Raw genomic sequence first — 25858 nt, 5'->3', positions numbered from 1 at the left:
CCGCTCAAAAAGGGAATGAGTTGCTTTGGGGTGGGGGGGTGCAGAGCCCCTCCTGCCCCAAAGAACCCACCCCCCCCCATGTTGAGGGCATGTGGCCTAGTATGGTCCAGGAGGAGGGTAGGGGGGTAATGATATTACGTACTGGGCACACAAAAAGCTGTAGCTAGTGGCCATGTTGTTTGAGAACCTTAGGACAGCCACGACAGCTTGGCTAACAGTCTAACACTACAGTAAAAATCTGAACACACTCCCTCCTCCCTTATGTTCAGGAATTCATAGGCTTGTCCTTCAAAGGAGCTGTTATCTCATGTGGCCTAGTGCAGTCCAGGAGGAGGGTAGGGGGGGGGTAACGATATCACGTACTGGACACACAAAAAGCTGTAGCTAGTGGCCATGTTGTTTGAGAACCTTAGGGCAGCCATGACAGCTTGGCTAACAGTTTAACATTACAGTAAAAATCTGAACACACTCCCTCCTCCCTTTTAGGCTCGGTTCACACAGGGGCGGCACGACTTGCAGCGCGACTCACAGACGCGACCTGCTTACGACTTCAGCGGCGACTTGCAAAACGACTTCTGTATAGAAGTCAATGCAAGTCGCCTGAAGTCGCCCCAAAAGTAGTACAGGAACCTTTTTTTCTAAGTCGGAGCGACTTGAGTCGCTCCTATTAGAAAAGGTTCCATAGTACAGAACGGAGCGCGACTTGTCAGGCGGCTAAGTCGCCTGGACGAGTCGCCCCTGTGTGAACCGAGCCTTATGTTCAGGAACTCATACGCTTATCCTTCAAAGGAGCTGTTATCTCAAAAGAGAAAACAGAACCAGGCTCTAGGTCTGTAAAAACAGCTAATGTTGGCCCAGCAGGATGTCCAGGGCTATCGTAAAACTGTCACCCTTTCAATTCAGAGAACCAGCAGATGCTGGTCGTAAATACTTTAGTGCACATAAAGCTTAATCAGTGGAATAAGAATGAAATATCAGCATGTTTCATAACTTCCAAAGTAATAATAGCACAGCCATAATATGGACATATTTCCTCAGATAATTTGTAACATTTCAAGTCCAGACACCCCTATGTCAGGTCATATGGGAAACCACTGGTACCCCTTATTCCTCCTAGGTAAACTAGACATTGGAGACCTGGCATGTTTAGATCTGCTTTGAAGGAAATCTCATGCTGAACAATAATATTGCAGTCTGTAAACACTATAGACGCAGAGGTATGAATATGTATCACAAAGTGTACCTGGGATAGGGTCATGAGACACCTACCAGCAACCAACCCCTAAACAAGCTGATTGGTCACTGGTCGCTGTCAACACCCCTTTGATCTGACAGAAAAGAGGAGCTGCCAAGGCAATGGTCAGTTCTCCTTTTACCATGCAAGCAGGAACATCTGTCAAGTTTGAGAACCGATTACCCAGCTCCTCTATCGAACTCTGATCAACCCTCGGCCATTAATTGCAAGTATTCTTCCTCCCCAATTCTACCTTATTTCTTGGTCGCTGTATATTGTCGTTATCTCTTTGAACCATATTTTTTCTGTAAATTTTTTATTTGCACCAACTTTGGCCTTTTTCGCAGTAAACTCTTATTTTGAAAAGTGTTAACCTTGTCTCTAAAGCTCTTAATGTAAGCTATAAATGAACCTGCCCCTTGAAGAGCGCTACTGTTGTAGAGTAAGGCTGCATTCACACCTGAGCGTAGCGTGTTTGAACGTTTTTACCAGCGTTTTGTCGCGCGACAACGAGCGTTTTTTAACTTCGGCGTTTTTTTTCAGCCAATAGGAAAAATATTTTTCATCTGCTTATTTTTTCTTGAGCAGATACAGCGTCAAAACGCTCGTTGTCGCGCTAAACGCTCGAATCGAGCGTTTCCATTAGTTTTCTATGGGAATGAAAACGCCCAAATCAGCCCAATTCGCGCGACAAAAAAGGGTCCGGAACTTGTTTGAGCTTCAGGCGTAGGGCTTCAGGCGACATGGAGTGGAGATGTGAACCATCTCCATTGAGAATAATGGATTTTTTCCCCTCCAGCGTTTTGTAGCTTCAGGCGTAGGGCTACAAAACGTTCAGGTGTGAAGCCTCTGAGCAGACCTGTCTGTGGTGGCAGTGTGTGTGTGTTGCAGACGCTTATATTAAACTCATAATTGGTATTGCTAAAATTACGAGTCTCCCCCGGCTTGGTCTTTTAAAACGGGGGAGGTGGCAGTTAAAGAGTTAATCGCGTAATTAGCCCAGTGACAATCGCTCTAAGGTTGCTGGCACCTAGATTGTGGTCCCGCAAGCTGGAAAATCTTTGTGCCGGGCGCAGCTGAGAGTGACATTGTTACGTAAGTGACAGCGTGGCGTGAGGTTGGTCGTCCATCATCGCAAGTTCGTCCCAGGAGGGTCTTGCCCCCCTCCCCCTTTCCTGACCTGCCGGGCTGCGTCTGGTATGGATTTTGGCATGGGGTTCCCTATTGAACCTATGGGCTTTCCCTAGACATGGGACGATAGTACAGTTGGTTTTACAGCACACTGGTTTTATACTTTGTATACAAACAGTGATCTCTAGATATGCGATCATTATACTTCTCAGTGAGAAAAGAAAACTCAGGCGTGTGGATTTTCAGTCTGCCTTTCCCAAATGACACCTTAAAAAAAAATGCCCCCCCCCCCTCACCCCAACCTCCCTTAAAGTTACATGAGCCCAATTTCAATCCAGCAATGTGCACAAGAGCAGAGGCTGTCTCAGCACTCTCCCTCCTTATTGGCTCAGGCAGAGCAGCAGGAGTCATTGGCTCCTGCTGCTGTCAATCATAGCCAGTGAGAAATCAGTGGGGGGGGGAGGGGGGCACCGGACCGAGCATGTACAAGTACCCCATAGCAAATTGCTTACTATGGGGGCACTCAGTGGGGGGGGGCATCGGCAGGGGACCTGAGAAGAGGAGGATCGGGGCTGCACTGTGCAAAACCATTACAGAATAGGTAAGTATAACATGTTTGTTATTTAAAAGAAAAAAATCAGAAATTGACCCCCAAAAGAGGTCAGTTCTGTTTAAACCCCCCCCCCCCCCCTTTTTTTTTTTTTGCATTTCTTTTTTGTTCAATATCCTCCCCCCAAGGACAGAATGATGTGTCCCTGGTCATGCAGCTTTTGGAGATACTTCCATCACATCTCCCAAGAGGTCGCAGGGTTGGGCACACAGAGCTTCTACAGGGAGGGCCATTGCTTGCAGCTGGAAGGGGCAGCCAGCCAAAGAGAACCAAGATGGTGGCATGGGATCCTAGATATGTGATATGTGATATGTCACCTGAACAGTGGATTGTAACAGGGCAAAGCTGGATTCGCTGTGCAGGTGAGTATCTATTTTGAGGAGAGAACACAGTAATACATTCCTTTTGCTACCACGTGCTTCATGTAAAGTCCCACAACCTTCCCTCTTTTTGAACTCAATAGGGACGGAACACATGACCTCTCCAGGCCATGGTTTCATTTAAAGTCCCCTAGGATGGAAATACATGACCTTACCAGGCTATGGTTTCATTTAAAGTCCCCCTAGGATGGAAATACATGACCTCACCAGGCCATGGTTTCATTTAAAGTCCCCCTAGGATGGAAAATGGAAATACATGACCTTACCAGGCCATGGTTTCATTTAAAGTCCCCCTAGGATGGAAATACATGACCTTACCAGGCCATGGTTTCATTTAAAGTCCCCTAGGATGGAAATACATGACCTCACCAGGCCATGGTTTCATTTAAAGTCCCCTAGGAAGGAAATACATGACCTTACCGGGCCAATCTCCATCACTTTATCACAGTAATACAGGTATGAGGTATAAAAAGAAAACCCACGGGAGGGGGAGTTAAGTACCACTTTAAAGAGGAAATAAACCTGTTTTGGAAAACATTTACATTGGTGGCTTTATTTCCACTTTAACGGATCACTCCAAAAATCAAATGTACCATCTACATGCATATGTGAGATGTATTATCTGGTACAGAGCACAGGTCTATAGGCAGGCAATATTTCCATCTGGCTCGTCCAATGCTTCTCAGTGTACTTGTGTAGGGTCCAAACATACAGAGTAATGGCCGACCAGAGTGTCACGCTAGGTATGGAGCTTCCATAACTCTCTAAGGTACATGGCATGAAGCCTGAATAGAATCTTCTGGTTGTTTATATAGACCTCTATGACCGCTCTTTCCTGCTCTTTCAGTTTCAGGTACTGCTACAGTCCTGGTGGAGATCACAGCGGACATTCACATCTGTGGGCTCTGCAAGACTCAGTTCAATAACTTGGATGCTTTCGTGGCCCACAAGCAGACTGGCTGCCAGCTCACCAATGCCTCCACCGGAGCCACCAGTACCGTCCAGTTTGTGTCGGGAGAAGCGGTGGCACCATCCCAGTCCGTGGCTCGCACCATCACTTCTGAGACTCAGACCATCACCGGTATGCACAGCTACCCTTTCTCTGCCATGAATGGCAATGCCGGGCCTGTTGTCTGGTCATTATTATACAATGCAGTCCAAAAGCTGAGGTTCTCCACGTGGATATCCTACCCAACAGAGACTGGTAACAAATGTTCTAAAAAGGGGCCTCCATCCTCCAGTGTTACAGAAAATAGGGGGATCCTATACTGATTTGGTCTACAAAGTGTATCAACATGGAGGGTTCCCCACCTTTCTTTGTCTTCTATCAATCAGCTAGGGGGAATCTTGCCCAGTGGTTGTTTGAGGTGTTGGTGGATTGAAGGTAGACCATAAACATTAAGTAGTTCTCATACAAATGTATGGTACAGTCTCTGAATGGAGAGGTGGGGGTGATGACATCATAATCTCCACCTCATCCAATCAAAGAATACCTTGTATTCATTGAAAACAAAAAATGGTATTCTGTGGACTACCTCTGTGGTTACTATGCAGATGGGAAGCTGCTCACAGGACCTGGAAGATCACTGTAGTAGCACCAACTACTGCACTAATTTGTGGTTTCGACAGCCATCACTCAGGTATGCAATATGCATACTTACATTAGTCCAAGCTGGACCAATGTAACTATAGAGCTGTGGCCAAAAATATTTGAGAATGACACAAATCTTAATTCTCACAAAGTCTGGTGCTTCACCCTGGGTTCACATATGTGCGATGCGGGAACCAGCGCGATTTCCCCTCATTGCATCCCTCCATTCTGCGAACCGCTGTGGGTGTTAATAACAAAGTTAATGACACCCCCCCAGTTTAGTTCACAGATCGCAGTACGAACTCGCACAGGAATCGGATCGCCTAGGTGAGAACACTCATGGGATCCAATTCTAGTGCGGGGAAAAACGAGTCCCTGCACTATGTTCTGTGTGAATCTAATGCAAGTTCAGCCATATAACTGTATGGCTGAACCCTCATTGCTCAGAGATTGCATGTGATCCACACCTGCAGTGCGGGTGCGAATCACATGCGATCTCTGAGATCCAGGCTTAGTGTTTTTAGATCTTTTTGTCAGATGTTACTATGTTATACTGAAGTATAATTACAAGCATTTCATGTGGGTCAAAGGCTTTTATTGACAGTGACGTGGAGTTTATGCAACGAGTCAATATTTGCAGTATTGATCCTTCTTTTTCAAGAACCTCTGTAATTCTCCCTGGCATGCTGCCATCAACTTCTGGGCCACATCCTGACTAATGGCCGCCCATTCTTGCATAATGAATGCTTGGCGTTTTGTCAGAATTTGGGGGGGGCGGGGTTTGTTCACCGGCCTCTTGAGGATTGACCACAAATTCTCAATGGGATTGAGGTCTGGGGTGTTTTCTGGCCATGGACCCAAAATGTCCATGTTTTGTTCCTCAAGCCATTTGGTGATCACTTTTTGCTTTATGGCAAGGTGCTCCATCATGCTGGAAAATGCATTGTTCCTCATCAAACTGTTCTTGGATGGTTGGTCTTGGATGGTTGGGAGAAGTTGATCTTGGAGAATGTTTTTGTACCATTCTTTATTCATGGCGGTGTTCTTAGGCCAAATTGTGAGTGAGCCCACTGCCTTGGCTGAGAAGCAACCCCACACATGAATGGTCTCAGGATCCTTTACTGTTGGCATGACACAGGACAGATGGCAGCGCTCACCTTTTCTTCTCCAGACAAGGTTTTTTCTGAAAGCCCCAAACAATCGGAAGGGGGATTCATCTGAGAAAATGACTTTGCCCTGGCCCTCAGCATTTCAATCTCTGTACCTTTTGCAGAATATTAGTCTGTCCCTGATTTTTTTATTTTATTTTTCCTGGAGAGAAGTGGCTTCTTTGCTGCTCTTCTTGACATCAGGCCATCCTCCAAAAGTCTTCTCCTCGCTGTGCGTCCCGATGTCCTCACACCCGCCTGCTGCCATTCCTGAGAAAGCTCTGCACTGGTGGTGCCACCGATCCCGCAGCTGAATCAACTGTAGGAGACGGTCCTGGCACTTGCAGGACTTTCTTGGGCACCCTGAAGCCTTCTTCACAAATGCAGTGGAAATGTTTTTTTTGGGGGGATTAAGTTCATTTTCATGGCAAAGAGGGACTTTGCAATTAATTGCAATTCACCTGATCACTCTTCATAACATTCTGGAGTATACGCAAATATCAGAACAACTGAAGCAGCAGACTTTGTGAGAATTAATATTTTTGTGTCATTCTCCAAACGTTTGGCCTCGGCTGTACAATTAGAAATGGTACATGGATTTTAGTAATGACAAAATGATTGGCGAATCTATAGGCACATCATGTAAAAATGAGTCTGGCCCAAAGGGGGTTGTACAGCTGTGAGAGCTGAACTGGTTAGAGACTGAAGTGAATTTACTTTTGGTTTGAAACTTCTTTTTTGAATTCCTCTTCTACTGTATCACACCAATTGGCCTGGTCTAAAATCTGCCTCTTTTTTTTTTTTTTTTTGAGGTGGTGACATGACCTTGCCAGTGCTGCCTCCTATCCCCCTCATTGGTAAATAGGGCAGTCCCTGACGTTTATAGTTCATCTCCAGAGAAAGTATATATTTTTGGGGGTTTTAGAGTAGGGAAGGATTAGACTCTCTGATAAGTTTTTATTGCTATCAAGGTGCCCATTGGAGTGATTGACCCCTCTATTTGTCCTGGTGACCGTTTGTTACTTCAGCTCTCTATAGCTCCGGATCTTATGGTCTATTGCCGATGTGGTATTCACAGAAGATTGCCTTTGCTCATGAAAGCATAAACCCAAAAACCAAATAATATCTTGCTGCTTACTAGTCCTTAGATGTGATGGCTGCATTGGCTTCCCTTTTTTTTTTTTTTTTTATTAGGCATTTTCCCTTCATTTTCACCTGGCGATCTGGCCCGTAACACACAATCTATCCTACAATAGCTTCACTCTGGATGGAGGAGCAATAGATGCATCCTTATGGTGGCAGTTGGTGCTCCAATATTTTGGTAGGGGGGGGGCAGACAAACCTCCCCCCTTACTTGCACTACCGCCCGCTCCACCACCCCACCCCCCCAGCGCCACCGTGGGAGACAGGTGGGTAGGCGGCGATAAGTGGCCTTACCTTAGGCTGCTCCTCGCTCCATTCACTGCTGGTTGATGTGTTTCGAAGGATGACCATCTTCCTCAGAGCCCTGCAGTGTTGCATCCTTCAGCTTCTCACAAAAAAAAAAAAAATATATATAAATATATATATAATTATTTCAATTCTATAATATTATTGCAGGATTTATATAGTGCCAACAGTTTACGCAGTGCTTTACAATATAAAAAGGGAGAAAATACAGCTAAAATACAAAAGAATTAAGAGGGCCTTGCTCAGAAGAGCTTAATAATAATAAAAAAAAAATAACAATTAAAAAAAAATATATAATATATATATATATATATATATATATATATATATATATATATATTATATATTTTTTTTTAATTGTTATTTTTTTTTTATTATTATTAAGCTCTTCTGAGCAAGGCCCTCTTAATTCTTTTGTATTTTAGCTGTATTTTCTCCCTTTTTATATTGTAAAGCACTGCGTAAACTGTTGGCACTATATAAATCCTGTAATAATATATATATATAATATACAGGATTTATATAGCGCCAACAGTTTACGCAGTGCTTTACAATATAAAAAGGGAGAAAATACAGCTAAAATACAAAAGGATTAAAAGGGCCCTGCTCAGAAGAGCTTAATAAAAAAAATTAAAAATGCATAATAAATTATATATATATATATATATATATATATATATTTATATATATATATATATATATATATATATATATATATATATTTTTTTTTTCATTAAGCTCTTCACTGTTGGCGCTATATAAATCCTGTAATATAATATATATATATATATATATATATATATATATATATATATATATATATATATATATATATATATATATATATATATATATATATATATATATATATATATATATATATATATATATATATAGGTGGGTGGCTCACAAACGAAGGGGGATGATCACCGATAAATAGTAATAAAAACCTCTTTATATGTACAATTAGTTAATTGAAAAATAGAACATTGAAAAAAACTTATTAAAAATTAATTCATTAATAAAAAATTGATAGATTGTATAAGCAGAGTATCTATGGATTAGTCCTTGTTGATACTGCACTAAGCAGTATGTGGAACAGGGATCTGTCTGTTTGCATTGACAGATCCCCGTTCTGGCTCTCTGAGGAGCGATGGGCGGGCTGCCGGGGGACATTGCGCCCGCCGGCCACGCGCATCCGCTCCGGCGTCGTTGCACGCGCCTCCTATCGCTCTTAAAGCGGCAGACGTACCCCTATGGCGATTCGCACAGGTGAGCCAACCTGCCGCCGGATAATGACGGCGGCTGGTCGGCAAGCGGTGCAATCGGTGACTCCATAAAAATAAAATTCACAAAACATTTACAAAAAAAAAAAAGAAAATCTATTGTGATAAACAAGGGCAAAGTTTTAATTGAAAGAATTGATTGGTGTATGGATCAATCGCATCCTCTAGTAATCGAGTTTAGTGACAGCGCACTGCTATTCCACTTCAATTCACTCCAGTGTGCGCTGAGCCCCAACCCCATTGGGGTCCAGACTCACCAAATGTAGTTGACCTCTTATGACTTATGCCATACTTTACTTGTTTGTAGAAAACAATCCTCACATCTAAGGACCGGTAACTGCAATATCTATCATATTTTTTTTTTTTTTTTCTTGGGTTTAGATATCCTTTCATTCGTGTCATCGTAAAGGTACATTTTAAATTGCTGATTGTACTGTGCATTACCTATGGCACCTTCTTCTTCTGTCCAGTCTCTGCTCCGGAATTTGTTTTTGAACATGGCTATCAAACCTTTCTGCCTAGTGACAGCTCGGTGACGCCGGCTACTGGTGGGGCCACCATCGCTACAAAAAGCCGATCCAAAAAATTATCTGCTGCCTCCCCTCAGAAGAAGCAGAGCTGCACCTATACAGGTGAGAGGAAGTAGAACTACCTTGAGCTGGTAATAAATAGCTATGTTTAGTGAGTGTGTAGTAAGATCATTGTTTGTTTGTTTTTTTGCCTATAGGATGTCAGTTCAAGACTGCTTATGGCATGAAAGACATGGAACGCCACATGAGGACCCACACAGGTAACTCTGGTTTCTGCTCATCAGTACTCAACCAATGACCAAACTGCTAATAGTCTTAGACCCCTTTCACACTGCGGCACTTTTTAGATGCTTTCACTTTAAAAAAAAAAAGTGCACGAAAAGCTCCTGAAAAACTGCTTCCCATTAAAATCAATGGATGTTTTCACACTGGGGGGGGGGGGGGGGGAGGATGGGCGGTTCGCGCTGGCGGGAGCAGTGAAAAAAGTCCCGCAAGCAGCCTCTTTGGAGCACTTAAAAAAAAAAAAAAAAAAAAAAAAAAAAAAAAAGCGCCTCAAAAACACCCCTTTCCATTGAAATGAATGGGAAGCGCTTCAAAAGTGCCTGAAAGGCGCACAAAAAGCGGCGCAAAATGGTTCTTTTGAGTCACGTGACCTTAAAAAAAAAAGCACGCTGCTAGCACCTCCAAAAGCGATTGAAAAATGCCGCAATAGCTCCCAAAGTTTTTATGGGAAGGTGTACACAGAAGGTGGAGGGGGAGCTCATAAATAGTCTGAGGGCTGGGCAGCAAGTGCAGTGTTCCTGGGTCCAATCCTGCAGGAGGAGACCCGTTCTGGTGCAGGGTCCTAGGGGAAGACGTTGAGGTCCCAACTAGGCTTAGCTAGGGTGGACTATTTTCAGATCTCTGTCCGGGGATTAAGTTGGATCTAGAGAAGCTCACTGGAGAAAGCCAGGAGGAAGTTGTTGGGTGGGGGAGAGGAGTAGTGCAGCTGTCTACATCTCCCTCACTAGGAAGATCCTGGTGCAGATCGGGAGGAGGCAACCTATGGTCATGTGGCTATGTGAGAAGATGACCCCAGTGCTGAAGAGTTTTTTTTTGGGCGTTTTTTTTCAGGCGTTTGTATGGTTGTTTGAGTGTTTTTGTACAGCATTTGTAAAGCATTTGCATTTTTTTTATTAGCCAAAGAGAATAATATAATCTGTTTCATCTTTTGTTACTATGTTTCTCAGCTTTTCATCCACTTTTATTTATTACTTTTTCAACTTTTTTTTTTTGTTAAGGTTGGGGTTTCATTAAATTTTTTTTATTTTATTTGTTTTGTTAGGTTAGGGATTATGTTAGGGTTAGAGGTTATTAGGGATTGGGATTATTTTTATTTTTTTATTTTTATTATTATTATTATTATTATTATTAATTATTATTGAGTTTGAGCAGAAAAAACGCTCAGGAACGCGTGACAAAACGCGCTAAAAAACTCCAAAAGATGCAAATCAAGCATTTCCGTGCATTTCTGTGGAACGAAAAATGCTTCAGAAACACACAAATCTGCCTGATTCAAGCTACAAAAAAAGTTCCAGAAAACCATTTATCATTTTCCTTCCACTTCACAATTATGCGTCACTTTGTGTTGGTCTATCACATAAAATCCCAATAAAATACATTTACGTTTTTGGTTGAAAAAATTTGGAAAATGTCAAGGGGTATGAATACTTGTGCAAGGCACTGTAGGATGGAAAGCGCCATCTCATTGGCTCATTTACAGTGTGTATGAAGGAAGAACTGTCTGTGTTGCCCAGTAATGGTCACCCCTCCATAGATGGGCATAGATGGGATGGAAGGAAGGATATCCTTCTTTTCTGTGACGGTGCGGATCTTCTCTCCTCTCTTAGGTGACAAGCCGCACAGGTGTGACACGTGTGGAAAGTGTTTCAGCCGGAAGGACAAGCTGAAGACGCACATCCGCTCGCATACGGGAGAAAAGCCGTACAAGTGCAAAGAATGCGACTACAGTGCGGCGGACAGCAGCAGCCTCTGCAAACACATGCGCATTCACACAGACGAGCGCCCCTTCAAATGCCAGATCTGCCCATATGCCAGCCGCAACTCCAGTCAGCTGACCGTTCATCTCCGTTCACACACAGGTGAGCTCGCCCCTTGACCCCTGAGAGTGACCCCTCTGGGAGCGGACCCCCCGTGGCCCAACCCCACCGCCCCCCCCCCCCCCAAACACCTAAAGAAAACTATAAGAAATGCTCTCCTTGCACTGAATTTCCGAATTTTTCGAAATTCCGAATTTGGAAATTTTGGATTTTTCAATTTTTCAAATTTTCGGAAATTTTGGAATTAACAAATTTTGTCAAAATTTGTTCAAAAACAAATTCGGAACTAAACGAATTGCACATGGGCCTCACCATGGAATACTGCCAGAAATGAGGATGTTTTAATCCCACATGAATGAGCTCCTTCACAGTGCTAGAGCCTCTTCTTGAGAAACTTGAGGTCCTCGACTTTCCCAGGATCCCACGGCGGGACCCTTTGACATCACTGGCACCTATAGGAAGCCATTGTTTTTAATTAACATATTATTATTTTTTTATTTGGGGGGGGGGAGGTGGTTGCAAAATTAGCAGACCTAATTTTTTCATGCAAGGCCCATTTTAAAGAGGAGGAGGAGGGAGAAGCAGGGAGTGCCTTGCCATCCAGGGCTGTGTATTTCTGTTGAAGCGCACAGTGTAGGGACGCACAACTCTAGTCCCTGCATGCAAGGGTGGCTCCATAGGACGCTGCAAGAGAAAGGAGCCACCCGGCTCAGACCTAAAGCAGTGTCGGGGGGGGGCAAAATTACTGATGGCTGCCCTGGGAGTGGGGGGCGTGAAGGTAAAAAACAAAAAAAACCTTCAGCCTTTACAACTACTGTTAAATCCCAACATGGCTTTATGCGGCAATTGAATATTCTATATTATTTATTATTATTATTATTATTATTATAATTTTTTTTAATATTTTTTTTTTTTTTTTTCCATAAAAGTGGAATTGTCCTCTAAGACACATTAGCTACTTGGCCTGTAGGATTGGTCCATACATGTTGCAGGGCCTGTAAACACGACATTTCTAAATTTTAAGACATACAGAGAAGCTCTGATTATTTTTTTTTTTTTTTTTTTTTTTTTTCCCTAGCGGAGGGGAGGGAATCGCATTTTATTTTTTCTGGTTCATATATTTCTTTCCTTTTTTAGGCAGAAAAGAGTTAAACAACTTCAAGGAAACAATTTTAAGATTGCAGAAATTAATAAATCGACTCGCTTTTCTTGTTTAGGGAAAGAAAAAAAAAAAAGAAAAAGGATACAAAGTGTAAAAACATATATATGGATATCAGGCTGGTGATCTGAGCGGGATAATCATCTAAATGCATAGTAATGTGCTTTCTGATCTGCATAATAATAAAGCTTTTAGTGCGATTAAGTGTGAAATTTCAGCTGAACGTTCCCAAATATTGCGCGCTTGTTTACAAAGCTGAAAAAAATAAAAAATAAAAAAAAAAGATTCTTTATGATGAGAATAAATTTGAAGTAAAAACCGCTTTTGCTACAAATTGGTCTCATGCTGATATTTTAATTAAAATCCACTTTTAATGTACAGAGAACAAAGTGCGGTTTGAAAGCTCACATCAGTTCCGTGGCGGCGGAATGTTCCGGGAGGTTAAAAGTTTATTCGGCAGGCGATGAGGAATTGCTAGGGATGGTAGGTTTGCTGTTACCCCCCCCCCTTCTCCCCCCCATTATGATGTAAAGCTGACCGCCCCCCCCCCCCCCCCCCCCGCCAGCAGAAAAGACACTAGATATTGCAACTCTGTATCAAAATCTTCATTTTTATATCGCTGAATTTTTTTTATTTTTTAATACTAGCAGTGTACCTGAATGTGACCCCAGTATCCGCCTCTTGCAGTTCCTGTACAGCAGAACACAGACTGGGAGAAGGAATATCTGCATAGGGAGCCCCCAGACAGTCCAGGAAAAGCTGATAGGAGGAGAGAGCAGAGTGACCCGAGCTCACCAGCCTACTGCTTCTCCTTTTCACTGTCCAGTCGCAAAGGCTGGGCAAGGTACAAGACCTGGGGAAAAATTAGGCCTCCTGTCCCACCGGACAGCGCTGTATTAAAATTCTGGACTGGGCCGCGCTCTCCCATTGACTTCTTTGATGTGCTGCGGTTTTGGTTGCAGTTTTCGGAAAGCGCACCAAAGACGCAGCAGCATGCAGGAGTTTTTGTTTTGCCCTGAAGCGGCACCAAAACTGCCAGGCCTGGGGGGGGGGGGGGGGGAGTCTATGGGAAAGCGGACTTTAGCAAAATAAGAAAAATAAACTACCGGCGCACAAGGAATTTCCAATCTCAATTTTCTTTGTTTGTTTGCTGCAACCTGATATAGAAGTGTCACTTTATGGACCCATCTAATTAAAATATATATGAAGCAAGGGTTGCGCTAACTTTAGCAAAAGCTGACGTTCGCGCTCGTAATTTTATTTTGTGTGGGGGGGCGTCTTTCACGCGTGTCGCCCCCTAGGGCTGCCCGATGTGTATTTATCGTCCAAAAAGGAGCCCCTGCTCCCTTAAGGCTGGGTTCACACCATCTTCGCATGCGGCTCACAGTAGGGGGTCCGGTGCGTTCCCCCCTGTCACCGTTTTTCGGGTGCGATTTCAGAATTCGGACCTGAAACGGACCAAAAGACGGGATAGGTCCCCTGTGCAAATCACACCGGAGCCACTGCGGAGATATTTGAAAATATTGGATGGAGTTTAGTTCCTCAAAAATATGGTATCAACATCCCAATTTTTTGAAAAAGCATGAAAGAAACTTGGAGATACGGGACTTTATTGTGATTTTATTTTGGTATTATGTGATTTCTCTATCTCGGTATCTTTAAAGTATTTATTGACACAAATTTAAACAAAGAACATATATGATGCCTGCAATCATATCTGTTATCATAGGCCTATACATATAACCCATTACAGAAAAAACAGAGATTACAGCATTCAAATAACTAGGTCATTCTGCTCCCATTTTTCGACATGTTTCGTCCCGTAGGGCTTCCTCAGGAAAAGTATAGAGAATGCTTTATCTGAGTATATAGAAGAGTAAATCCTCAAGATTTATATAACTCCAAAATAGGGGGGGGCATGAGGATCAGATCCAGTGAAAAAATGGTTCCCAAAAGTCCTGTTATGCACGTAAACCAGAGAAATGGTCCATAGAGTGCCAGATGACCCGTAGAGATGGGTAAATTTGCTACAACCTTGCTTCTATATCATACAAATGCATTGCCTCCCGCTAATGAGTCTAATTGTCTGGTAGATGGTTATTAACACTGACAAAATCTTTTATGGCTCCCACACCGCTAGTATAGGGTATCTCTCGATGGATCCCCTCTCCCCCATGGGAGGGGCAATTACAAACAAGTACCCACAACCTCAACCAAGGGTAAGACACCTCCCCAGAAAACGGATCGCTCCCAAAGGATGACCTTCACATCGCGATAAGTAACTGTCCCGAGCTCCTCTATACTCCTCACTCCGGAGATATGTGAACCGGCTCCATAGAAGGCTGGGCTAGCTATCGAGAACTAGGCTTCTTCTTGATCAAGCAGGCAGGGGGAAAAGGGGGAAAAGCGGCAATGCGCATGCGCGATTCCGCTAAGCATGTCGGGAGTTGTAGTTCACAAAGAGCTATGACGTAGAGGCCGGGAGCGCGCTCTGAGGAACGGAAGATGAGGGAGAGTAAACTAGGAAGAACATAAAATCTCTATGTAAAAACATTGAAAAAAATTTTTTGGGGGAAACAACAAATATAGATTACAGATGCAGCATGGGAAAGACACATAGGGGGTTATTTACTAAGGGAAAATCCACTTTGCACTTCGAGTGCACTTGGAAGTTCAGTCGCTGTAGATCCGAGGGGGACATGTGAGGAAAATAAAAAACAGCATTCTAGCTTGCACATGATTGGATGATAAAATCAGCAGAGCTTCCCCTCATTTCAGATCTTCCCCTTAGCTTTCGAGCGACTGCACCTCCAAGTGCACTTTCAGTGCAAAGTGTATTTGCCTTTTGTAAATAACCCCCATAGTGTGAGGGATATTGGTGCTGCACACCCCAAATAAATGCAATATGGGAAAGGTTCCCCAAGGTTTTTTTTTTTGTTTTTTTTTGCAGCAAAGTTAATAATATCGAACATTTAATAAATTAAAAGAAAATAGTTTAATAAAAGTTGACATGGCATAGACACATAGAAGTTAAAATAATAAGCTCTGGTAGGGAGATATGATAACATTCCGAATACAGCAAATGCAAACACAAGATTATATACGGCATCACATAATATAAATCCTGTCGTACAAAATTTCTGACGCGTTTCGACCTACATGGTCACGGCCTTCCTCAGGGGATGGGTTTGCAATAATCTCTTAGCCAGAATTCCTTTAAAATCAATCAGATGATCCCATGTGTTCCTTGGCCACTCCCACTACAAAGATTGACACCTTTTCGCCCAGTGTGGCTTGCAAAGAGTCACAGCTGGGGGGGTGGCGACACCCTCTGGGGGCGCGTATGGGTGGGAGGACCACACTATAGATTACAGATGTTTGGACTTCATATACCAGAAATCAGAATTTTTAATTTTTTTTTTTTTTTTTTACCTTTTTTGTGCCGGTTCACACAGGGGGCGGCTTCAAGTTCGTCCAACTCTGAAGCCGCCCCGTACAGCGCACCTTCAGCTCGGCTTGCAAAAGACTTTTGTATAGACGTTAATGGAAGCCGCTCCGAAGTCGCCCCCAAATTAGTACAGGAACCTTTTTCTTACTTGAGTCGCTTCTATTAGAACGGTTCCATTGCAATGCATGGAGCGTGATTTGTCAGGTGGCCTGACGGGTCCCTCTGTGTGCACCGGCACATGCAACCCCTTTTTAAAGAGGTTGTAAACAACTTGTAAGACCATGGTATAATGCGCTAGTATGCATAGCATACTAGCTCATTATGAAATACTTACCTTAAGAACGAAGCCCTCCCTGCACGCCGCTGAGATAGCCGACATATTCCCCAGAGTTTCTTCCGGGTTTGTGGGCTGCGGTGCTGTGATTGGCTAGAGCCGCGATGACGTCACTCCCGTGCATGCACGCGGGTGCTGTCATTCATGGCATGGGGGCTCGGAAGGAACGGCACGCGTTTTAGGAGATATTTTCACTACCTATAGGTAAGCCTTATTATAGGCTTACCCATAGGTAAATGTCTGCAGAGGAAGTTTACTTCCTCTTTTAAGGTGGAAATATTTTAAGGTGGAAATACTTATTCCTCGCTCCTGCAGGCCCCTTGCAGCATTGTGGCCTGTTCTCCGCTGCTGCTCTGTAAGCTTTGACCGGCTCCGGTTGCACTCCCGCCTCCTCCGTCTACTATACAGGGATAATGTACCCCTATGATACGTGATGATGCCGAGGCTCCCCCCACAGACGGGAGCTCGGGGCAGAGGAGGAGAGCGTAGGAGCAAGGAATCGGGTATATGAAAGAGTCCGATCTACAATCCCATAGATATAATGACTAATTAGCCCTTACAGGGGTAGATTTATTTTTCTGGAGTTGGCCTTTAACTACATGGGTGGAATTCAGATTTAATAAACACTGCAGTAGTGGGGCTGAAATTCTGACACCTTTCAGATAATGGCATACATTGGAGGGGGGGGGGGGGGGGAAGTATTTGATCCCCTGCTGTTTTTGTACGTTTGCCCACTGCCCAATAAATGATCAGTCTATAATTTTATTGGTCGGTTTATTTGACTAGTGAGAGACAGAATAACAACAAAAATATCCAGAAAAACACATTTCAAAAAAGTTCAAAATTGATTTGCATTTTAATGAGTGAAATAAGTATTTGACCCCGACTTGGTACTTGGTGCCAAAACGATTGTTGGCCATCACGGAGGTCAGAGGTTTCTTGTAGTTGGCCACCAGGTTTGCACACATCTCAGGAGGGATTTTGTCCCACTCCTCTTTGCAGATCCTCTCCTACAGTGGCGGCCCGAGCGCGGTGGGCACACAGTACGCCCCCCCCCCCCCATCCATGTGCCCGAGCCCCTTTCAGGGTGCATGGATTCCTATGGCAGGGGTGGGAGGAGGTGGTACTTTTTGAAGCACCTGATTAGAGCCAGAGGCTCGAATAGGCTTCAAAATAGGGTGGGCTCGTGGCGCAGAGAGTGCGCCCCGATCCCACCCAATTGTCTGACCATAGCAAATTAATTTTCGCTATTTTTCACGCTAACCTTCCTCCCCGCCAATCAGGAGGCAGGGCGGCAGACCTGTTTTCCTGATTGGCCAAACCACCAGGCCACCCTATTGGATGGCTGGCCTCCGCCGCTCTGGTACATTGGAGAGGAGCTGCTGCAGTAAGTCCCCTCGGCTCTGTCAGAGCCGTGCATGCGGGGGGGGGGGGGAGGTTGGGTGTGCTGTCAGAGCCCTGAGCCTCGCAAGTAGGGGGAGTCGGCGGGCACGAGTGGCTGCGTTTGACGGGCACACATGGCTGCATATGACGGGCACACATGGCTGCATATGACGGGCACACATGGCTGCATATGATGGGCACACAGGATGCATTTGATGGGCACAGTGAGGCTGCAATTGATGGGAGGGGTTCAGTATTCTTCAATTTATTTGCGCTCCACCCCAAAACTTTTGAGCACCAGCCGCCACTGCTCTCCAAGTCATTAAGGGTTTCAGGCTGACGTTTGGTACCTTGAACCTTCAGCTCCCTCCACATATTTTCTATGAGATTAAGGTCGAGAGACTGACTAGGCCACTCCAGGACCTTAATGTGCTTCTTGAGCCCTCTTTTGTTGCCATGGCCGTGTGTTTTGGGGTCATTGTCATGCTGGAATACCCATCCACCACCCATTTCCAATGCCCTGGCTGAGGGAAGGAGGTTCTCACCCAAGATTTGATGGCACATGGTCCCCTCCATTGTCTCTTTGATGTGGGGAAGTTGTCCTGTCCACTTAGCAGAACCCCCCCCCCCCCCAGCATAATGTTTCCACCTCCATGTTAGACGGTGGGGGTGGAGTTCTTGGGGTCATAGGCGGCATTCCTCCTCCTCCTATGTAAACAAGGCAGAGCATTGTTCAGACAGGGGGGGGGGGAGTGATGGATTTTGTTTCCCTGCGGGGAATAAAAGCCATCACTTCCCTGAGTAAAAGCACCGAACGCATTACACAGAAACACTGGTTAGGCACACAGTTAACCCCTTGATCACCCTAGATGTTTAACCCCTTCCCAGCCAAGTGTCATTAGTACAGTGACAGTGCATGTTTTTAGCCCTATTTAAAAAGCAATGTGAGACCGACAGCTCCCGCAACCATTTGCATATAATCGCTCAAGCAGCGTAGTTGCAAGAGCTGTCAAACTCCCCTTGTTTCGGTGGGACCCACCCTTTGTCTCCCACATCTAATCCAATTGTCCACAACAATGTCACAGTCCCACTGTAAGTTGCTGATAGCCGTATGAAAAAAAAACTTCAGTATATACCCCATAGTCTGTAGACGCTGTAGCTTTTGTGCAAACCAATTAAAATACGCTTATTTGGGATTTCTTTTACAAAAATATGTAGCAGAATAGCCTACATTTATAAAGAAATTTGATTTGTTTCAATATTATTATTGGATATGTTTTATTTTATTATTGGATATGTTTTATTTTATTACTGGATATGTTTTAGGCTGGATTCACACCTATGGCATTTTTAGTGCTTTTTGCATTTTGCAGATTTGCACTACAGAACGTGTTCCATAGGAAACCTTGTTAAATGGACTGCAGTGCAAATCTGCAAAATGCAAAAAGCACTAAAACTGCCATAGGTGTGAATCCAGACTATAGCAGAAAGTTAAAAAAAAAATACTGTTGTGTGTTTTTTTTTTTTTTTTTTTTTATAGCGCAAAAAATAAAAAATGCAGAGGTGATTAAATACCACCAAAAAAGAAAAAAAATGACAAATTTTATTTGGGTACAATGTTGGATTTACAATTGTCAGTTTTTAAGTAAGGCAGTAGACGAAAAACAAGCTCTGGACTGCCGCACTCTTCAGAAGACCGCTTTCTTTTATTGGAAAATCACATCACAGCTCAACAAACACAGCGAACAAGGAAAAATTGCTGACGTTTCGCACTAGCTGTAGTGCTTATTCATATGAATAAGCACTACAGCTAGTGCGAAACGTCAGCAATTTTTCCTTTTTCGCTGTGTTTGTTGAGCTGTGATGTGATTTTCCAATAAAAGAAAGTGGTCTTCTGAAGAGTGCGGCAGTCCAGAGCTTGTTTTTTCGTCTGTTGCTAGTGGTAATAGCCAGCCCCTGTGGCTTCCCATCCAAAGAGATAGTTTATAGCCTGCTTGTGTGCTTCTGGAGCCGTGAGATCCCTTCTCCTTAAAGTAAGGCAGTGACGTATCGCAAAAAAAAAAAAAAAAAAAAGGCATGGTCAAGAAGGTGGGGGGATAATAAGAAACCCTTAACCTTCCCCAGCTTGTCCAAAAACGAAAATCTATTTTGATCTGTATGCAAGTCCATTCTCATGAGGTTTAGGATCCTCATCCTTCCCAGAATCAGGTTGTTAGAATGTTACTTAATTTTTTTCATTTTTTTATTTAGTTTTTTTTGCAGAGGTGAGTATAGAGTAGCTCATGGTTTTATAGCAGAAAGTAAAAAGAAATATTTTTTTTTTCATTACGCAAAAAAAAAGTTGATCAAATACCACCACCAAAAAAAAAAAAAAAATTCTATTTGTGTGAAAAAATGACAGTTGGGCACAATGTTGCATGAACGCACAATTGTCAGTTAAAGTAAGGCAGTGCCATATCGGAAAAAAAATGCCTGGTCATGAAGCTGGGGCGGGGGCGGGGGGTGGTAGGGGGTAATAATAAAAACCCTTAACCTTCCCCAACTTGTCCAAAACTAAAAAAAATGTTTGAACTGTATGCAAGTCCATTCTCATGAGGTTTAAGATCCTCATCCTTCCCAGAATCAGGTTGTTACAATGTTACTTAATTTTTTTAATTTTTTTATTTTGTTTTTTGCAGAGGTGAGTATGGAGTAGCTCATGTTTTATAGCAGAAAGTAAAAAAAAAACTTTTTTTTTTCATTGCGCAAGTTGATCAAATACCACCACCAAAAAAAAAAAATATATATATATTTTTTTTGTAAAAAATGACATCAATTTTATTTGGGCACAATGCTGCATGAACGCACAATTGCCAGTTACAATAAGGCAGTGCCATATCGGAAAAAAAAATGCCTGGTCATAAAGTGGGAGCGGAATAATAAAAACCCTTAACCTTCCCCAACTTGTCCAAAACGAAAAAAGTGTTTGAACTGTATACAAGTCCATTCTCATGAGGTTTAGGATCCTCATCCTTCCCAGAATCAGGTTGTTAGAATGTTACTTAATTTTTTTTATTTAGTTTTTTGCAGAGGTGAGTATGGAGTAGCTCATGTTTTATAGCAGAAAGTAAAAAAAGAAAAAAACTTTTTTTTTCATTGCGCAAGTTGATCAAATACCACCACCACCAAAAGAAATAAAATTTTTTTTTTTGTAAAAAAATGACATCAATTTTATTTGGGCTCATCCTTCCCAGAATCAGGTTGTTAAAATGTTACTTAATTTTTTTTATTTTTTTTATTTCGTTTTTTGCAGAGGTGAGTATGGAGTAGCTCATGGTTTTATAGCAGAAAGTAAAAAAAAATATTTTTTTTTTCATTACGCAAAAAAAAGTTGATCAAATACCACCACCAAAAAAAATAAAAATTCTATTTGTGTGAAAAAATTACAGTTGGGCACAATGTTTTTTTCATTGTGCAAGTTGATCAAATACCACCACCACCAAAAAAAAAATATATATATATATTTTTGTAAAAAATGACATCAATTTTATTTGGGCACAATGCTGCATGAACGCACAATTGTCAGTTAAAGTAAGGCAGTGCCGTATCGGAAAAAAAAATGCCTGGTCATAAAGCGGGAGGGGAATAATAAAAACCCTTAACCTTCCCCAACTTGTCCAAAACTAAAAAAATGTTTGAACTGTATACAAGTCCATTCTCATGAGGTTCAGGATCCTCATCCTTCCCAGAATCAGGTTGTTAGAATGTTACTTAATTTTTTTTATTTAGTTTTTTGCAGAGGTGAGTATGGAGTAGCTCATGTTTTATAACAGAAAGTAAAAAAAGAAAAAACTATTTTTTTCATTGCGCAAGTTGATCAAATACCACCACCACCAAAAGAAATAAAAAAAAATTTTTTGTAAAAAAATGACATCAATTTTATTTGGGCACAATGTTGCATGAACGCAAAATTGTCAGTTACAATAAGGCAGTGCCGTATCGGGGGAAAAAAATGGGGCCTGGTCATAAAGCGGGGGGGGGGGGGGGGGCTATAATAAAAACCCTTAACCTTCCCTAACTTGTCCAAAACTAAAAACAATTTTCCCTTAACCTTCCCTAACTTGTCCAAAGCTAAAAACAATTTTGAACAGTATGCAAGTCTATTCCCATGAGGTTTGGGATCCTCAGAATCGGGTTTGTTAGAATGTTACTTATTTACTTATTACTTTTTTTTTTAATTTAGTTTTTTTGCAGAGGTGAGTATGGGGCAATGGGGCAGCTCACCAGACTATTGCACCATTGCCTTTCTGCTTGTGCGTATTTTTCCCGATCCCTCTGACAATCGTTCTTGTATTCCAGGTGACGCCCCCTTCCAATGCATGCTCTGTAGCTCCAAGTTCAAAATCAACTCGGACTTGAGAAGGCACATGCGCGTTCACACGGGGGAGAAACCCTACCGCTGCGAGTTCTGCGACTTCTTCTGTGCCATGAAGGGAAATCTGAAGTCCCACATACGGATGAAGCACAATTCCGAATGCACGTTCAAGTGTACGCAGTGTGACTTTCAGTGCAGCAGCAAGGGGGACCTGCGGCAGCACTTGCGCACCCATCTGCCGGAGCTGCCGGTCAAGTGCTTGGAATGCAGCTACTCCTGCGCCAACAGGGCGGCCCTCAAAGTCCACGAGCGGATCCATTCCCAGGACCGGCCCTTCAAATGCCACCTTTGCCAGTTTGACACTAAACAGCGCAGCAACCTGACCACGCACATTAAAAAAGTCCACAGCGACGAGGTGAACTGCAAGTTTGACGTTCAGAAAGCAGACGGCAACTTCCCCAGGCAGTACGGCTCTCGGAAAAGTAACAAGGTGGACGCAAAGAAAACTTTCAGGTGCGACCTCTGTGAGGCCTCATTTGTTAGGGAGGACTCCTTACGGAGTCACAAGAGACAGCACAACGAGATCATGCTTCACAAAGCTCAAGAACTGACCATGTTGCAGCTTTCGGTCGACGAGTCTGGGCAAAGTGACGTTGACAAATCCGGCAAAGACGATGCCGTCACGGCATTTATTGTGGGAAAGATGGCAGTAGATGACGGTGAAGAACGTTCTGGGGCTTCCTTGACCAATGCAGACCACTCGAGCGAAGAGAGAAACGGACAAGAGTCAATGACCACCGACCAGCTCCATATGTTAAGTCACGTCAACTTAATGGCCTCGCCCCAGTCTCTAGGGTCACAGGTCATTGTGTGCGAGACGGTCGTCCCAAGTTCCCCGGCACAGGAGAGCGAGGACTCCATACAGGAGGTGCTTATAGAAAATGGTGAAGAAAGCGACCCAGAATCCCCGGAGAACCCAACCTTCATCTCTGAGTCGGGTATGAGCTCTTCTGACCTTGATGGCCTCAACGCCTTAATCCAAGAGGAGACCACTGTAGTGATTGTGGACGGTGAAGGAGGAGAGAACGCAGGGGCCTCCTCCCCTGTTTACACCACGTCGCCCCAAGCCGATTCTCCGAAGCAAAGCTACACCCTTGAAGAAGGCGATGCTGGCTCCGAGCCGCTGTGCCCGGCCGACTCCATACCCGACTGACTTGTGTTTATGCTGCTAAGCTGCGCCACCTTTTTTTTTTTTTTTTTTTTCTATTTGCAACAGTGTTGTCCAACAAAACTGGTCTTTGTATGTGAACAATGAGATACCTGACCCTCTCTACTGTTTTTTTTTTTTTTTTTTTTTTTTAGTTTTTCTGCCCCAAAACACTTTATGAAATAGAAAGGTACAGTACACACAGATGGTACGATACTCATGTAAGAGGTACCCACATTTTACACTTGGCAAGGGACGACTGTTACTCTTCCACCCAACTGGAAAAAAAAACAAAAAAGAATAAGAAGCTGAAGGGATTACTACGTCAAAAGACATTTAATAATAATAAAAAAAAAACACGGAAGACAGAGTTTGTTTTGTAAAGTTTGCACAAATTTTTATTTTATCGTAGAATGATTCTTGAGGAAAAAAATAAAAATAAAATACAGGTGAACACTATCCTTTAGGCTTTGGCTCCAATAATAAGCAAACTAAAAGCATCAGAGGAAGAATGTTTTTTTTTTTTTTCCGTTTTTGGATACAGTAAGGGACCCCTGTCAGTTTTTTTTTTTTTTTTTACATTTGTGTCCCATTGGGGAGATTTCCCTTCACTTCCTGTCCCATAGCCAAACAGGAAGTGAGAGAAAATCCCTCCAAATTGAGGAAATCACAGTGTGTCACCATTGTAAGATTTCCCCTCTATTACTGTTCTGGTGTCAACCCAACATTTGGGATTTTTTATTTTTTTTTACTTTTCACTCTCTGTGATAATGGTAATCTGGACAAATAGAGAGGGTGAATCTCCCCAACATGGGGGCGCAGACAGCTATAATAACTGGTAGGTGTTCTAATCCATCTCCCAACTATCCAAAAGTAAATAAAAAATAAAATAAGCGTTTGCCTTTTAGTTATACTTTAAATTGGAAGACTTAAGCTGGCCATAGATGGATTGAAATTTGGCTGGTCCCTGCTGAACCAGCCCAATTTTTAACCATCTATGACCGTTTCCATTCGAGAGAAGTCAAGCTAGTGGACTTCTCCCTCAAGGGACTGTTGGAATACAGAGCATCCGGAAAGTATTCACAGTGCTTCTCTTTTTCCACGTTTTGTTATGTTACAGCCTTATTCCAAAATTGATTCAATTCTTTATTTTCCTCAGAATTCCTCAAACAATCCCCCATAATGACAACGTGAAAGAAGTTTGAAATCTTTGCAAATTTACTAAAAATAAAAAACGAAAAAATCCCACGTGCATAAGTATCACAGGCTCCTCCCATGTACATATGTATCACAGGCTCCTCCCATGTACACAAGTATTCACAGGCTCCTCCCATGTACACAAGTATTCACAGGCTCCTCCCATGTACATATGTATCACAGGCTCCTCCCATGTACATAAGTATCACAGCCGTTGCTCAATACTTTGGGGAAGCTCCTTTGGCACCAATTACATCCTCCAGTCTTGGTGAGTATGATGCTACAAGCTCGGCACACCTATTTTTGGGCAGTTTCTTCCATTCTTCTTTGTAGGACCTCTCAAGCTCCATCAGGTTGGATGGGGAGTGTCGGTGCACAGCCATTTTCAGATCTCTCCAGAGATGTTCAATCGGGTTCAAGTCCGGGCTCTGGTTGGGCCGCTCAAGGACATTCACAGAGTTGTCCCGTAGCCACTCCTTTGTTATCTTGGCTGTGTGCTTAGGGTCGTTGTCCCGTTGGAAGATGAACCTTCTCCCTAGTCTGAGGTCCAGATTGCTCTGGAGCAGGTTTTCATCAAGGATGTCTCTGTACATTGCTGCTTCATCTTTCCCTCGATCTTGACTAGTCTCCCAGTTCCTGTCAATAAAAAGCATCCACACAGCATGATGCTGCCACCACCATGCTTCACTGTAGGGATGGTATTGGCCAGGTGATGAGCGGTGCTTGGTTTCCTCCAGACATGACACTTGCCATTCAGGCTAAAGAGTTCAATCTTTGTTTCATCAGATCAGAGAATTTTGTTTCTCATGGTCTGAGAGTCCTTCAGGTGCCTTTTGGCAAACTCCAGGCAGGCGGCCATGTGCCTTTTTCTGAGGAGTGGCTTCCATCTGGCCACTCTACCATAGAGATCTGATTGGTGGAGTGCTGCTGAGATGGTTGTTCTTCTGGAAGGTTCTCCTCTCTCCACAGAGACGTTCTGGAGCTCTGTCAGAGTGACCATCAGGTTCTTGGTCACCTCCCTAACTAAGGCCCTTCTCTACCGATCGCTCAGTTTGGCCCGCTCTAGGAAGAGTCCTGGTGGTTCCAAACTTCTCCCATTTACAGATGATGGAGCCCACTGTGCTCATTGGGACCTTCAATGCTACAGAAATGTTTCTGTACCCTTCCCCCGATCTGTGCCTCCATACAATCCTGTCTCCGAGGTCTACAGACAATTCCTTGGACTTCATGGCTTGGTTTGTGCTCTGACATGCACTGATAACTGTGGGGCCTTCTATAGACAGGTGTGTGCCTTTCCAAATCATGTCCAATCAACTGA

The 25858-nt window shown here is 43.3% G+C and overlaps 1 protein-coding gene across 1 annotated transcript in view; it reads left to right on the top strand.

The window, feature by feature from the left end:
* Positions 1-23802, top strand: part of ZFP64 (ZFP64 zinc finger protein) — a 38060-nt gene extending 14258 nt beyond the window's left edge. The window contains exons 2-6 of the mRNA XM_077460537.1: positions 4203-4436; positions 9300-9461; positions 9557-9619; positions 11249-11500; positions 22121-23802. Coding sequence (XP_077316663.1) covers positions 4203-4436; positions 9300-9461; positions 9557-9619; positions 11249-11500; positions 22121-23349 — 1940 coding nt within the window. The 3' untranslated portion in view covers positions 23350-23802. The remainder of the gene's footprint in view (positions 1-4202; positions 4437-9299; positions 9462-9556; positions 9620-11248; positions 11501-22120) is intronic.
* The last annotated feature ends 2056 nt before the right edge of the window (positions 23803-25858 follow it).

The sequence above is a fragment of the Lithobates pipiens genome, unplaced genomic scaffold (genome assembly GCF_037356315.1).
Source record: "Lithobates pipiens isolate NorthernLeopardFrog02 unplaced genomic scaffold, aLitPip1_a1.2 Scaffold_28, whole genome shotgun sequence".
NCBI lineage: Eukaryota > Metazoa > Chordata > Amphibia > Anura > Ranidae > Lithobates > Lithobates pipiens.
This window is presented reverse-complemented; position numbering and strand designations above follow the sequence as displayed.